At 47.5% G+C, this 14089-nt stretch overlaps 1 protein-coding gene across 1 annotated transcript in view; it reads left to right on the forward strand.

Moving 5' to 3' along the window:
- Window positions 1-1957: 1957 nt before the first annotated feature.
- The window catches only part of PPIP5K1 (diphosphoinositol pentakisphosphate kinase 1), a gene marked incomplete at both ends in the record, with an annotated part of 51566 nt that continues 39434 nt past the window's right edge, over window positions 1958-14089 (forward strand). Inside the window, 23 exon segments of the mRNA XM_079698820.1 lie at window positions 1958-2104; window positions 2538-2733; window positions 3180-3270; window positions 3496-3581; window positions 3881-4035; window positions 4168-4269; window positions 4736-4897; window positions 5059-5180; window positions 6851-6952; window positions 7175-7261; window positions 7379-7454; window positions 7598-7707; window positions 7793-7875; window positions 8044-8175; window positions 8331-8452; window positions 8824-9006; window positions 11238-11379; window positions 11569-11792; window positions 12113-12240; window positions 12452-12566; window positions 12736-12843; window positions 13452-13568; window positions 13732-13896. Coding sequence (XP_079554946.1) covers window positions 1958-2104; window positions 2538-2733; window positions 3180-3270; window positions 3496-3581; window positions 3881-4035; window positions 4168-4269; window positions 4736-4897; window positions 5059-5180; window positions 6851-6952; window positions 7175-7261; window positions 7379-7454; window positions 7598-7707; window positions 7793-7875; window positions 8044-8175; window positions 8331-8452; window positions 8824-9006; window positions 11238-11379; window positions 11569-11792; window positions 12113-12240; window positions 12452-12566; window positions 12736-12843; window positions 13452-13568; window positions 13732-13896 — 2955 coding nt within the window.

The raw sequence follows: 14089 nt of genomic DNA on the forward strand, positions 1-14089 counted from the left end.
TATACACACACACAAGGTATTGTGTATATTTCCCTGTGCTATACAGTTGGTCCTTGTTGTTTACCGATTTTTTTTGTTTGTTTGTTTTGTGGTATGCGGGCCTCTCACTGTTGTGGCCTCTCCTGTTGCGGAGCACAGGCTCAGCGGCCATGGCTCACGGGCCCAGCCGCTCCGCAGCATGTGGGATCTTCCCGGACCAGGGCATGAACCCGTGTCCCCTGCATCGGCAGGCGGACTCTCAACCACTGCGCCACCAGGGAAGCCCTGTTTACCGATTTTTTATATAGTAGTATATATATGTTAATCCCAAGCTCCTAATTTATCCCTCCGATTCATTTTTAATAATTGCTGTTAGTCAACCATTTGTAAACACAACATTATATTTATCCATTCTTCTACTTGTGACATCTGAGTTGTTCTCTGTTTTTGCCATTACCAGCAGTAAGTTTATGAACATCCTTGCAAATGTCTTCTTATGTGGGAGAGTTTCTCTACAGCAGAGTTTCTCAACCTCGGCACCACTCACAATTTGGACTGGACAATTCTTTGCTGTGGGGGTATATCCTATGCATTTTAGAATGTTGAGCAGCATCCTTGGCCTCTACTCACTAGATGCCAATAGCATCTCCCCAGTTGTGACAACCAAAAGTGTCTCCTGACAAATGTCCTTTGCACAGTATAATCACAGTTGGTTAAGAACCACTGCTGCAGGTGTATGTATGCGGAAGTGGAACTGCCAGGTTGTTCTGACTCATTTTTTTTTTTTTTTTTTTTTTTTTTTTTTTTTTTGTGGTATGTGGGCCTCTCACTGTTGTGGCCTCTCCCGTTGCGGAGCACAGGCTCCGGACGCACAGGCTCCGGACGCACAGGCCCAGCGGCCATGGCTCACGGGCCCAGCCGCTCCGCGGCATGTGGGATCTTCCCAGACCGGGGCACGAACCCGTTTCCCCTGCATCGGCAGGCGGACTCTCAACCACTGCGCCACCAGGGAAGCCCCTGACTCATTTTTAAGTCTTAAGATATTCTCACTGATAATGGCTCTAGGCAGGATTTTTTTTTTTCCATTGTAGTCCATTGTAGCTTCTGGTATGAAGTACCTTGGGCTAGACCAGCCTTGTGTCTGTTGTACCCTGAGATGGTAGAGAGAAAATTGAAATTTCAGTTTGAGAATGGGTTGGAGCCTGTTGTATGGATGCCTGTATCCTCAGCTTCCCAACTAGCACTAGACCTCTTTCCTTGAACAGATTTTCTGGAACTGAGCATCTCTCTTTTAAGGTAAAGCATGTGAAGGAGAGACGGAGCATAGGGGGTTTTAATGTTCTGATTTAATGTTTAGAACATAGGGTGCCCTCAGTCAATGTTTTTTTTGAGTTAATCCTTGGTAGGAATGAAGATAGGGGTTAAGAGCAAAGGCAAATGAACTCTCTTATTCCTCTGCTCTTGAATTAAATCACTGAGTTCAACACTACTGTGGGGAAGTGGAGAAGGGCCAGGAACATTTTGGAATGAATCCAAAGTTGAAATGTCACTCTAACCTTCTCTTCTGGTAGGAATCAACAGTAGCCTTCCATGAGGAACTGCCTTTCCCATTTGCTGCTGGAGTTAACGGTTTTTCCTGCTGGCAGAATCAGGGACATGCCAGCACTGTAAGGGTTAATCTACTGATCCTCTTACCAGTCTCATGGTTGGGGGTGGGGTGAGCAGGGAGGAAAAGGGAGACCTCGATTTTCTCTTAGGGATCTTTAGTCATCTCAAGTCATAGCCCACATGCCTCCTTTCCTGTTGATCCTTCTCACCATAGCTTTGTTTCCTGTTTCCCCTAGTCCCCTTGTAGTTCCCTCTTATTTTCTCATTCCCCATCCCCCATCCGCAACCACTGCCATGGGGCTTGGATTCTGAACTAACAGGGATACATACCCTCCACTGCAGAGCGGGATGAGTGGGTGCTCCGGCGGGGATGTGGTCATTGCCGGCCAGTGAGGGCGAGAGCGCCACAGCCCGCTTCTTCCTTGGAGCTGGAGATGAGGGGCTGGGCACCCGTGGAATAGGCATGAGGACAGAAGAGAGTGACAGCGAGCTCCTTGAGGATGAGGAGGATGAAGTGGTAAGACCAGGGAAAACAATGTAACTTGGTTCTGGGACCCCTGTCATAGTTGAGATTCCATAAGATGGAGACACCTCTCCCCATTCTTCCCAAAGGCATAGACTCCCTGTCGTAAACAGGCCCTATTCTGATTAAGGGGAAGGGCAGTGGAGATTGGTTAGATTGCCTCTCTTTGAAGCCCCAACCCTTATGCCCTCTTCCTGTTGTCTCATTATTATTGGTTCTCCTACTCTTCTGCCCGAGTACACATTTCCTACTGTGGCAGTAGGAATACCTGCAGGTACCCCAGTCTAGGCCTAAGTTAGGAGATAACCTTAACCCCATAGGTCCAAAGTCCTGGCAAGAAACTCTGTGCCCTAAGGAGAGGAGACAGTGTGTTCCCTGATAGGGATGGTTTAGGTGGGAAGTACCTGACAGCACTTCCTCTCTGTAGCCTCCTGAACCTCAGATCATTGTTGGCATCTGTGCCATGACCAAGAAATCCAAGTCCAAGCCAATGACCCAAATCCTAGAGCGACTCTGCAGATTTGACTACCTGACTGTTATCATCCTGGGAGAAGATGTGATCCTCAATGAACCTGTGGAAAACTGGCCATCCTGCCACTGCCTCATCTCTTTCCACTCCAAAGGTTGGTGTGTGTGAAGGAAAATGCGAAGGAATGGTGTTGGGAATGCTGGACTGGGAAATGAGGCTCTTACTGTCAAATAGTAAGGAGGCCATCAGCTCTTCCCAACACACTAAGGAACAGTGCAAAGGGGTTTGTTCTCCCTACACCTTGGAGGAGTTGCCAGGGGTAGTTTAAAGCCCATATTTGAACCTCAGGACAGCTCTAAGATTCTTAGGGTCTCTGACAGAATTGGTCTTTGGAAGGACCCTAAAAATAATTTCTGTTTTACTTTTTTCTGATGGATATTCTAGACTTGGGAAGTTGGGCAGGAGGATGAGTGCTGGGTTGGATGGGTGGTGGAGCTCAGTGGCAACTAATAGCTTTAATATGTTTATTTCTCTTGCTGTTTTCTCACTGTCTCTTTCACTTTCTTCCTTTGGTCTCTCTATTTCCTTTCTCCATCCCAGGCTTTCCTCTGGACAAAGCTGTTGCTTACTCCAAGCTTCGAAACCCTTTTCTTATCAATGACCTGGCTATGCAGTATTACATCCAGGATAGGTATAGCTTTCTGTTGACTGGTGGGATGGGTGGCCCTGAGATCATGCCTGTTTAGAGAACCCACTCTGGGAGGGGCAGAGTCAAACAAACATGCTTAATTTTTGTACCATACCCTCTTGAGTTCTGTACATGTGTGTCTCCCAATTCCTGAATGAATGAAATCCCTAGCCTCTCCCCTGGTCACCATCCCCCACCTCTCCCAGCTAATTTATTCGGGGGGGACAGGAGGGAGGTGTACCGGATCCTGCAGGAGGAGGGTATTGATCTGCCTCGATATGCTGTGCTCAACCGTGACCCTGCCCGGCCTGAGGGTGAGTACCTGGCCTTGTCCAGTCCTGCCCTTCTTTCTACGACTTAGCCCAGTCCTCCTTCCTCTAGACGTCTCCTATGTACCACCTGACTCAGTGAGGCTTTGGTTACTGGATTATGGGTAGAGCTAGAGCCATGGGTCTTTGGACAGAACCTTGGACCTCTTATATAGATATTAATTACCATATCTATTATTAAGATATGGTCATAGCAATTTGAGGGTTATGGAGATTACAACTCAGAGAAGTGGGAGTTGGAAGTATTCTTAGGCCCTAGGAATGACCACACGCCTACCTTTCAGAGTGCAACCTGATTGAGGGTGAAGACCAGGTGGAGGTAAATGGAGCCGTCTTTCCCAAGCCCTTTGTGGAGAAGCCAGTGAGTGCAGAGGACCACAATGTTTACATCTACTACCCCAGCTCAGCTGGAGGAGGAAGCCAGCGCCTCTTCCGTAAGGTATGGGAGACATCTGGGCATTTGGGGAGGCAGAGAAGTAGAAGGGCGAGAATGAGGTTGTGGGGAGGGAAGCTGGAGGATTTGGGGACAAGTTAGAGGCAACTTTTTTTTCCCTTTCTTTTTCTCCTGAAGATTGGCAGCCGGAGCAGCGTTTACTCTCCTGAGAGCAGCGTCCGGAAGACAGGGTCATACATCTATGAGGAGTTTATGCCAACAGATGGCACAGATGTCAAGGTTATGGTGGATACAGGGATTTAAGAGGTTATAAATGTCTGGGTGGGGCGGGGTGCTTGGGAAACAAGTGGAAGTGTATGGAAGTGGTCGTAGAAAATAAAGTATGAATGTGATTGGCTTTCATATGCAGGTGAAGGTAAGAAGTGGAGGAAGTAGGTAGGTACTTACATTGTCACTATCAGAGCAAGGGCAAGAGTGACATGGAAAATGGAATACTGTTGGTAAGTTATTTCTCAGTAAGGACTAGGCAATAGTTTTGGAGTCCTGTGGAGAAACCTTCATAATGATACTAAAGGAGAGCTCAGTAAGAAAAATGTCAGTCTCCTTGTTCATAAAACTTGGGGATTTGTTTGTTTTGTTTTTGTTTTTGTTTACTGTGAAACTAGTCTACAGACATAGTGCTCATATTGTCTTCTCATATGCAGGGTGAGCTGTGGGCATACTCAGTGATGCTATGTACCTGCAGGTGTATACAGTGGGACCAGACTATGCCCATGCTGAAGCCAGAAAATCTCCAGCTTTGGATGGGAAGGTCGAAAGAGACAGTGAGGGGAAAGAAATTCGATATCCAGTCATGCTGACTGCCATGGAAAAGCTGGTGGCCAGGAAAGTCTGCGTAGCTTTTAAGGTGGAGGAAGTCCCCTTGGGGGCGAAGGGGAGGGTGTGTGTGCTGGGGGGTGGGGGGTGGGGGGCGGGGGGGAGGGATGCAGGAGAGGGGCTGTGGAATGAGGGGGGTGCTGAGAAGGAAGAGTGGCTCTCTTGTTCTCATCTTGCTTTTATCCCCTGCAGCAAACAGTCTGCGGTTTTGACCTCCTTCGTGCCAATGGTCACTCCTTTGTGTGTGATGTCAATGGCTTCAGTTTCGTCAAGAATTCGATGAAATACTACGATGACTGTGCCAAGATTCTGGGGTAAGGGACACTGGTCTGAGCTGGGGAGAATGGGCTTAAAGAAGAGAATTGGAAAGTTTTTACTTTATAGGCATGCCTTGTTTTATTGAGCTTCGCGGATATGCTTTTTTTTTACATATTGAAGGTTTGTGGCAACCTTGTGTAGAGCAAGTCTGTTGGCGCCATTTTTCCAACAGCATTTGCTTACTTCGGGTCTCTGTGTGACATTTTGGTAATTCTCACAATATTTCAAACTTTTTCACTATCATATTTGTCATAGTGATCTGTGATCAGTGATCTTTGATGTTACTATTGCAAAAAGATTACAACTTGCTGAAGGCTCAGATGATGGTTAGCATTTTTTTTTTAGTAAATTTATTTTATTTTTTTTAATTTTTGGGTGTGTTGGGTCTTTGTTGCTGCACGCAGGCTTTCTCTAGTTGCGGCGAGTAGGGGCTACTCTTCATTGTGGTGTACAGGCTTCTCACTGTGGTGGCTTCTCTTGCTTCAGAGCACCGTCTCTAGGCACGTGGGATTCAGTAGCTGTGGCACGCAGGCTCAGTCATTGTGGCTCACAGGCTCTAGAGCACAGGCTCAGTAGTTGTGGCGCATGGGCTTAGTTGCTCCACAGTATGTGTGATCTTCCCAGGCCAGGGATCGAACCCGTGTCCCCTGCATTGGCAGGTGGATTCTTAACCACTGTGCCACCAGGGAATCCCGATGGTTAGCATTTTTTAGCAATAAATTATTTTTTAATTAAGATATGTACATATTTTTAGACCTAATGCTATTGCACACTTAATATACTACAGTATACTGTAAACATAACTTTCATATGCACTGTGAAACTAAAAAACTCATGTGACTCACTGTATTGCGATATTCACTTTATTGTGGTGGTCTGGAACTGAACTCACAATATCTCCGAGGTATGCCTGTATTTTAAATATTGTAAAAATGGTTTAAAAGTGAAAAAGGTGGGAATGCCCTGGCGGTCCAGTGGTTGGGACTCCGAGCTTCCCCTGCAGGGGGCACAGGTTCAATCCTTGGTCGGGGAACTAAGATCCTACAAGCCATACAGTCCAGCCAAAAAATAAAAAAGAATATAGGGCTTCCCTGGTGGAGCAGTGGTTAAGAATCCGCCTGCCAATGCAGGGGACACGGGTTTGATCCCTGGTCTGGAAGATCCCACATGCCGCAGAGCACCTAAGGCTGAGCGCCACAACTACTGAGCCTGCGCTCTAGAGCCCACGAGCCACAACTACTGAAGCCTCAGTGCCTAGAGCCCATGCTCTGCAACAAGAGAAGCCACTGCAATGAAAACCCACGTACTGCAAGAAAGAGTAGCCCCCACTCACCGCAGCTAGAGAAAGCCCGCATGTAACAGCGAAGACCCAATGCAGCCAAAAATATAATAAATAAAAAAAAAAAAGAATATAGTTAAAGCCCCTACATACCCCTTACTAATTATATTCCCTTCCCTCCCACCCCCCAGAGGTAACCAGTCCTTTATTTGGTCATTCCCATTTATATATTCATATTTTTATTACATATATGGGGTGGCTTTTGCATGTTTTTAGATTTTATATTAATGTATTTTTCAACTACTTGTTAGTTTTTGTGAGCTTCATTCATATATGTAGTTCTGGTTCATTCATTTTCACATGGCTTCTTTGCATTTCTCCTTCTAGGAACACCATAATGCGGGAGCTTGCCCCGCAGTTCCAGATCCCATGGTCCATCCCCACAGAAGCTGAGGACATTCCCATTGTCCCTACCACATCTGGCACTATGTGAGCAAAAGTAAAAGTTAAAAATCTGGAGTAACCTACTTAAGGCATCTGTGTCAGACCAGTGGTTACTTCCTGACCCTGTGCCATCTGACTGGTGGAGCCTACTCTTATTCCTAATCTCAGATAGTTTTTCCTCTGTTCTTTGACCCGTTGGGTAGGATGAAATGGGCGGTGGTGTGGGGTGGGATTGGGGAGAGGCTCTAACAACATTCCCTATCTTAGGATGGAACTTCGTTGCGTCATTGCAATTATCCGTCACGGGGATCGTACCCCCAAGCAGAAGATGAAGATGGAAGTGACACACCCAAGGTGGGAAGAGTATCCTAATCTAGACAAATAGGTTTTTGTGAGGGAAATGGGGAGGGGTACCTCCCAGAGGCTCTTGTCTGTCTCAGCCCATACTGAAGCTTCTCCTTATTTCTTCAGGTTTTTTAGTCTATTTGAAAAACATGGTGGCTACAAGACAGGGAAATTAAAACTGAAGCGGCCCGAGCAGCTACAGGTAAGGTGATAAATCTGGCTGGGAGGAGCAGTGCTACGGAAAGATAGAGGGTATGGGCTTGGGGGCCTCAGTGAGAGACCAGGATGAAAGCCTAACCAGCCAGGACTTGGCCTCCTGCACAGATACCCTGTTGTTTCCTCCAGGAGGTGCTGGACATCACAAGGCTGCTACTGGCTGAACTGGAAAAAGAACCAGGTGGTGAGATTGAGGAGAAGACTGGGAAACTGGAACAGCTGAAATCTGTGCTGGAGATGTGAGAAAGGGAATAGGAAAGGGGGGCCACTAGCAGTGAGAATTGGGTGCTGGGGTAGAAAGTAAACTGTGAGTTTATCCTGCAGGTATGGTCACTTCTCAGGCATCAACCGGAAGGTGCAGTTAACTTACTACCCTCATGGAGTAAAAGCTTCTAATGAGGGGCAAGGTAAGATGTAATACCCCCTTCCCATTACCACTCACGTCTTTTATTCTTGAACCCTTAGATGACCTCTATCCCAAATTACCTTTCCGGGCTCCACAGAAGACCTAACGTTTAGATGTCCCCACTATTTTCCTTAGATCTAGACCTGTTCACTGCCCCTTATTCCTGCAGATCCACAGGGGGAGGCTCTGGCCCCATCCCTATTGCTCGTACTGAAGTGGGGTGGAGAACTGACCCCTGCTGGCCGTGTTCAGGCTGAGGAGCTGGGGCGAGCTTTCCGCTGCATGTACCCTGGAGGACAGGGTGAGTGTTTTGTACATACCTAGCAGGACTGAGACAAGATGATTAGAGAATAAGTTGGGGAAACAAGGGACAGAGACAATAGGGAAGTTAAAGGGGAAATGAGCATTCTTGGGTATTTATAGCCGTCCATTCCTGGTTTTCCCCTTTGCCCCCAGGTGACTATGCTGGCTTCCCTGGGTGTGGGCTGCTTCGCCTCCATAGCACCTTCCGCCATGATCTCAAGATTTATGCCTCTGATGAGGGCCGTGTCCAGATGACTGCTGCAGCCTTTGCTAAGGTGCACACTACAGTTCTCCCACAGTTCCAGCTTCCATTAGGTAGAGAAGCAGAGTTTGGAGAACTAGTTGGAAATTTCAGAGTGTTTGTGTGCCAACTCAGAGAAGTTTCTGCTTGTGTCTGACTGCATTCTTTTTTTTTTTTAATTGGGGTATAGTTGCTTTGCAATGTTGTGTTAGTTTCTACCGTACAGCAAAGTGAATCAGCTGTATGTACTGACTGCATTCTATTCTTCTGAGAATAACTAGTAGGGTGGGCCCCTTGACCTATACCCCAACTCCCAAGCCAGCTCTCATTTGATCTCTGGGACCATCGAGGCCTGGGGGAACTAGACTGGAAGGAAAACTAATAGATTTTGTGCTTCCCCTCCAGGGCCTTCTAGCTCTAGAAGGGGAGCTGACACCCATTTTGGTACAAATGGTGAAGAGTGCCAACATGAATGGGCTCTTGGACAGTGATGGTGATTCCCTGAGCAGCTGCCAGCACCGGGTGAAGGCTCGGCTGCACCACATTTTGCAGCAGGATGCACCCTTTGCCCCTGAGGATTATGATCAGGTCAGGCTCTCCTAGACTTTGTGCCCAACACAACCCAATCCCCAAATCCTAGAATTCTAAATAATAGTGATCAGTAATGGTACTTACTATGTGCCAGGCACTGTTTTATGTGCTCTCCATGTATTGTATCATTTAATCCTTACCCTTTGAGATAAGTATGGGTCCACAATCTGTCATCCACAGTTTTGGAAATGAAAAAGATTTTTATAACTTTGCCACCAAGATTCGTTTGACAGCAAAACCCGACATGGTATGACTCTTTCTAATTCCCATTTATCCCATTTAGTGTAAATAGTCATACATTTTGCTACAGAAATAGAAAAGTGTTTGGTTATGTCCTAGGCCCTGCTGGAGGTATTATCTAACATGTGGCATATGCACCGTATTAACTTCTTAAAGTCCCAAGAATCCTTAATTCCAAAACACAGCTGATCCCAAGGATTTTGAATGAAAGGATGTTTCAGTTTATCTGTTGCTATATAAAAAACTACCCCAAAACTCAGTAACTTAAAGACAAAAACCATTTTATCACCTTACAGCTCTAGGCTCAACTAGTCTTGCTTAGGGTCTTCCCTAAAATTGCCCAGCTGCTGTCCAGATGTTGGGGCTGGAACCATCTGGAGGCTCAACTGGGATGCTAGGATGGCTGGGCTCTCTCCCTCCTCGTGATGTCCCTGTAGTCTCAGAGCCTCTCCTCTCCATGTGTTTTTCCCATGTGGTTTTTCTAGCAGACCAGGGATCAAATCCATGCCCCCGGCAGTGGAAGCATGAAGTCCTAACCACTGGACCATCAGGGAATTCCCCAGACGGATTTCTTAAATAGTACCTTAGGACTCCCCCATAGCAGAAACTTTCAAGCTTTTTTAAAGTGTAGGCCCAGAACTAGCACAGTATAACTTTGTTATTTTTTATTGGTTAAGCAGTCACAGGGCCAGCCCAGATTCAAGGGAAGGGGAATGTGACAAAGAATTAATGGCCATCTTTAATCCACTGTAAGAACTGTGGACCGGTACTACTTCCCCCCCCCACCCTTTACAGATGAGGAAGCCTAGGCTCAGAAGAATTTAAGCAGCCTTTCCAAGGTCACCCAAGGAATCTAATTAGAGAGCCCAGGCTGTTAGCCACTACAATATACTGCCTCACAGTATTAATCACAGTGGATGCCACTACCCAAGCCATCCTTTTTCCTTTTTCCTTTTTCCTATGTATCCATGCCATGATTGACTGGGGATCATGTGCCAGACAATGATTTTCTACCATCCTCCTACTCACAGCTCCTCATTTCATAACTGCTGTGTAACCATTTTTGATAGATTCTTAAATAAGCAAAGTAGCTGAGCACATTGACTAGAGAATGGCATTTTCTGTGTTCTTCTCTGAGCAGGCCTTGATAAAGGGGCAGGACCTTGCTGCCTTATTTTCCAATCCATTGCTCAACGTCAAATCCAAAAAAGCTAAGGTATCTTTCCTTTTTCCTTGCTTCCTTTTGCCAGCAAGAATGGAACTTGTGAGGACCGAGGTAGAATGAGTACATTCAACTTGCAATCTCCTTTCCCCCTCCCCATTCTTCATTGACTGTGACCATCCTAAATGCTTGAGTTGGAACTTAGTTCTGAGACAGCACCTCTACTCTAGATTCAAGCAAGCATCTTGTTTAGAGGAATAAGATAGTTATGTCTATTACCCACTCATGAAAACATTCTGTGGGGATTTTGGTTTAATCTGTATTCCTCAGCATTTTCCATGCTTATTTTAGAACCCCCAAGAAAAGAACCTAGATCTATTTTATTTCCTCTGACTCCAAGACTTTTAAGATGACCCATTCTTAGATGACTGTGTGCTAGAGCAGTCCCCTCATCTGAACTGCTAAGAATGCTCGTTGGGGGCTTCCCTGGTGGCGCAGTGGTTGGGAGTCCGCCTGCCAATGCAGGGGACACGGGTTCGTGCCCCGGTCCGGGAAGATCCCACATGCCGCGGAGTGGCTGGGCCCGTGAGCCATGGCCGTTGAGCCTGCGCGTCTGGAGCCTGTGCTCCACAACGGGAAATGCCACGACAGTGAGAGGCCCTCGTACCGCAAAAAAAAAAAAAAAAAAAAGAAGAAAAAAGAATGCTCGTTGGGGTGAGCCAACAGACAGAGCTTATTTGCAGGCAGTCTCTCTGTAATAAGCTCACAGCAATCTAGGCAACTGGCACTGAACCTGTCTTGCTTTTCATCTTTCTATTCTCCACAGCTGGCTCCCACTGGAAGCACTTCCCTACTCAACTCCATGGCTATAATCCATAATCCTGTGAAGGTCTGTGATCAGGTATTTGCCCTGATTGAAAACCTCACTCACCAGATCCAGGAACGGATGCAGGACCCCAAGTCTGTAGGTGAGTTTGAATACTCCTATCTTCGTTTCAAGATTTTGGGTACGGATGGGTTCCTCAGGCAATCCTGTGTCCTCTCCTAAGTGTCTGAGACATGTCATCCTCATCTCTCTGGTTCTGTTTCAGATTTGCTAGGGTCTTTTGTTAGAGGTGAAGCCTTTAGCTCTGTCTGACTGTCTGCTTTCCTTCCAGACCTGCAGCTTTACCACAGCGAGACACTAGAGCTAATGCTACAGCGTTGGAGCAAGCTGGAGCGTGACTTTCGACAGAAGAGTGGGCGCTATGATATAAGTAAGATTCCTGACATCTATGACTGTGTCAAGTATGACGTGCAGCACAACGGGAGTCTGGGACTTGAAGGCACAGCGGAGTTGCTCCGTCTCTCTAAGGCACTGGCTGATGTGGTCATTCCCCAGGTGCGTCTCACATAAGGGATGGAGCCTGGGGCTGGGGGCACTGCGGAAGGAAGGAGAGAAAAGGCAGGAAGGAGGGGCGGTGTGGGAACCAGGGGAAGGAAACTTAGAGAAGGAATTCGTTGTTACAATTAGAGCTACAATCCTGGCTCTGAGGAAGCCCAAGAGGCTAACTGAGGAAAAACCTGTAGAGGGGGAATGTGGTGATTTTGGAAGAAGCCCTAGACCTGAGGTGAAGACAAGCATGCTCTTGGACCTGGGAATATGAGGCAAGAGGAAAACAAGATTCACTGAGGTGCTTATTCCTGGCCTGTGGCCCCTAGGAGTACGGGATCAGTCGGGAGGAGAAGCTGGAAATTGCTGTGGGCTTCTGCCTTCCACTGTTGCGGAAGATACTACTTGACCTGCAGAGAACCCACGAGGATGAGTCTGTCAACAAGCTGCACCCCCTGTGAGGGAGGGCTGGGTGGGGTGCTGGATGGAGGGAGGGGCATGTCAGGGGGCTCTTGGGAGAACCCAGGCTGGGACAGCTTGGGGAACCAAGAACGGAAGGGGTCCTGGGGTGGAAAAGAGAGAGAAGTCTTTGAGGCGGGAGGAGGGAGTTTGTGGAGGGCTGAGAAGAGGACTGGCTGACAGTGTGAGTGACTTAGCTGCTGTCTCAGGTACTCCCGAGGAGTGCTCTCCCCAGGCCGCCATGTTCGAACACGTCTCTACTTCACCAGTGAAAGCCACGTCCACTCCCTACTCAGTGTCTTCCGTTATGGGGGACTTCTTGATGTAAGGATCCTTTTCCCTTCAGCCTATTAACATCTTTTCCCAGCGTTCTTTTACCCTCCTCCTCATGCTTCTTTTTTACTGCAAGCTTCCTCTGTTCTCCTCGTCTCCCTGCCCATTCACTGACTCCCTCATCCTTGGGCATTAGCTTACCTCTTCTTGTGTTCGGTAGGAGACCAAGGATGCACAGTGGCAGCGAGCTTTGGCTTATCTTAGTGCCATCTCAGAGCTCAACTACATGACCCAGATTGTCATCATGCTTTATGAAGACAACACACGGGTGAGGAGCTAACAGGGTGGGGTGAGGAGAGGGCCCCTTCTTCTCCATCCCCTTTTAGGGAAAAACTTTCTTATGCTTAGATTCTGTAGAATCCAGTTAGGTGTGGTACCTAGGTGCAGCATGATAGAGAACATCCAGGAGGTTCCTCCTGGAACAGAAAACATGTTTTGGGTTGGTGTTGAGCCAGAGAGATACCAGAGAACATAGCTCTGGCATTAGGGAGGGTATGGAATTTGAACAGTGTTACAATGAGTCTTTTTCTCTCAAACATTGTTACACATATACCTTCTTCATCTGGCTCCACAAAGATATCTTTAAATGTGCTGCTGTATGCACCGTAGCAAAGCTGAATTCCTGTGGGAGATGGATAGGGAGGGGGACAGTTGTAGAACTGGAAGTTGGCAAGTCCTGTGGAGGTTGAGAGTATGAGGAGCCTGTAACACTAGACTGTAGTTAAAGGGAGCTATTACTGTAGAGGGGTGTAAGACACTGAAACCTCAGCCCTGGGAGGATGTGTCCTCTTGAGTTCCTCTCTGTTGTGCCTGCCTGGTCTTCCACCACCATGTACAGCTTCTCCAACTGCCCTTTCATCTGGTGATGCCCTAAAGGATCCCTTATCAGAGGAGCGGTTCCACGTGGAGCTGCACTTCAGCCCTGGAGTGAAAGGTGTGGAGGAAGAAGGCAGTGCCCCACCTGGCTGTGGATTCCGTCCAGCCTCTTCTGAGGTGGGTCAGAGTTCTAGGATTTGGGACTGGAGGATTTAGGAACCAAGTGATGGGAAACTCGGAAACAGTACAGGGAGGTTAAAAGGATTGGGGAGAATTGGATTAGGAGGCTGGAGACCATTAACACCTCTCCTGTCTCCTGTCTATGCCTGTTGTTGGGTAGAATGAGGAGATGAAAACAGACCAAGGCAGCATGGAGGACCTGTGCCCGGGAAAGGCATCAGATGAGCCAGACGGAGCATTGCAGACCTCACCCCAGCCCTCTGAGGGCCCTGGCCTCCCAAAGAGATCACCCCTCATTCGTAACCGCAAAGCCGGCTCCATGGAGGTAATGGGAGGGGCTTGGGAGAAAGAAGTGGTGGAAGTGCTCATAGGACAATGTCCATGAATCTCTGAATCCCCTCAGTGGGATTCTTAGGACCTTAAACAGAGTCTTCCGGCCCCTGATGGATATGTTTTACTTAATCTCTCTTTCACAGCTGGTCTCGCAGGAAAGCTCCTTTAAGCTGGTTGCTACTTCT

This window comes from Hyperoodon ampullatus (genome assembly GCF_949752795.1).
Source record: "Hyperoodon ampullatus genome assembly, chromosome: 3".
NCBI classification, from domain to species: Eukaryota; Metazoa; Chordata; class Mammalia; order Artiodactyla; family Ziphiidae; genus Hyperoodon; species Hyperoodon ampullatus.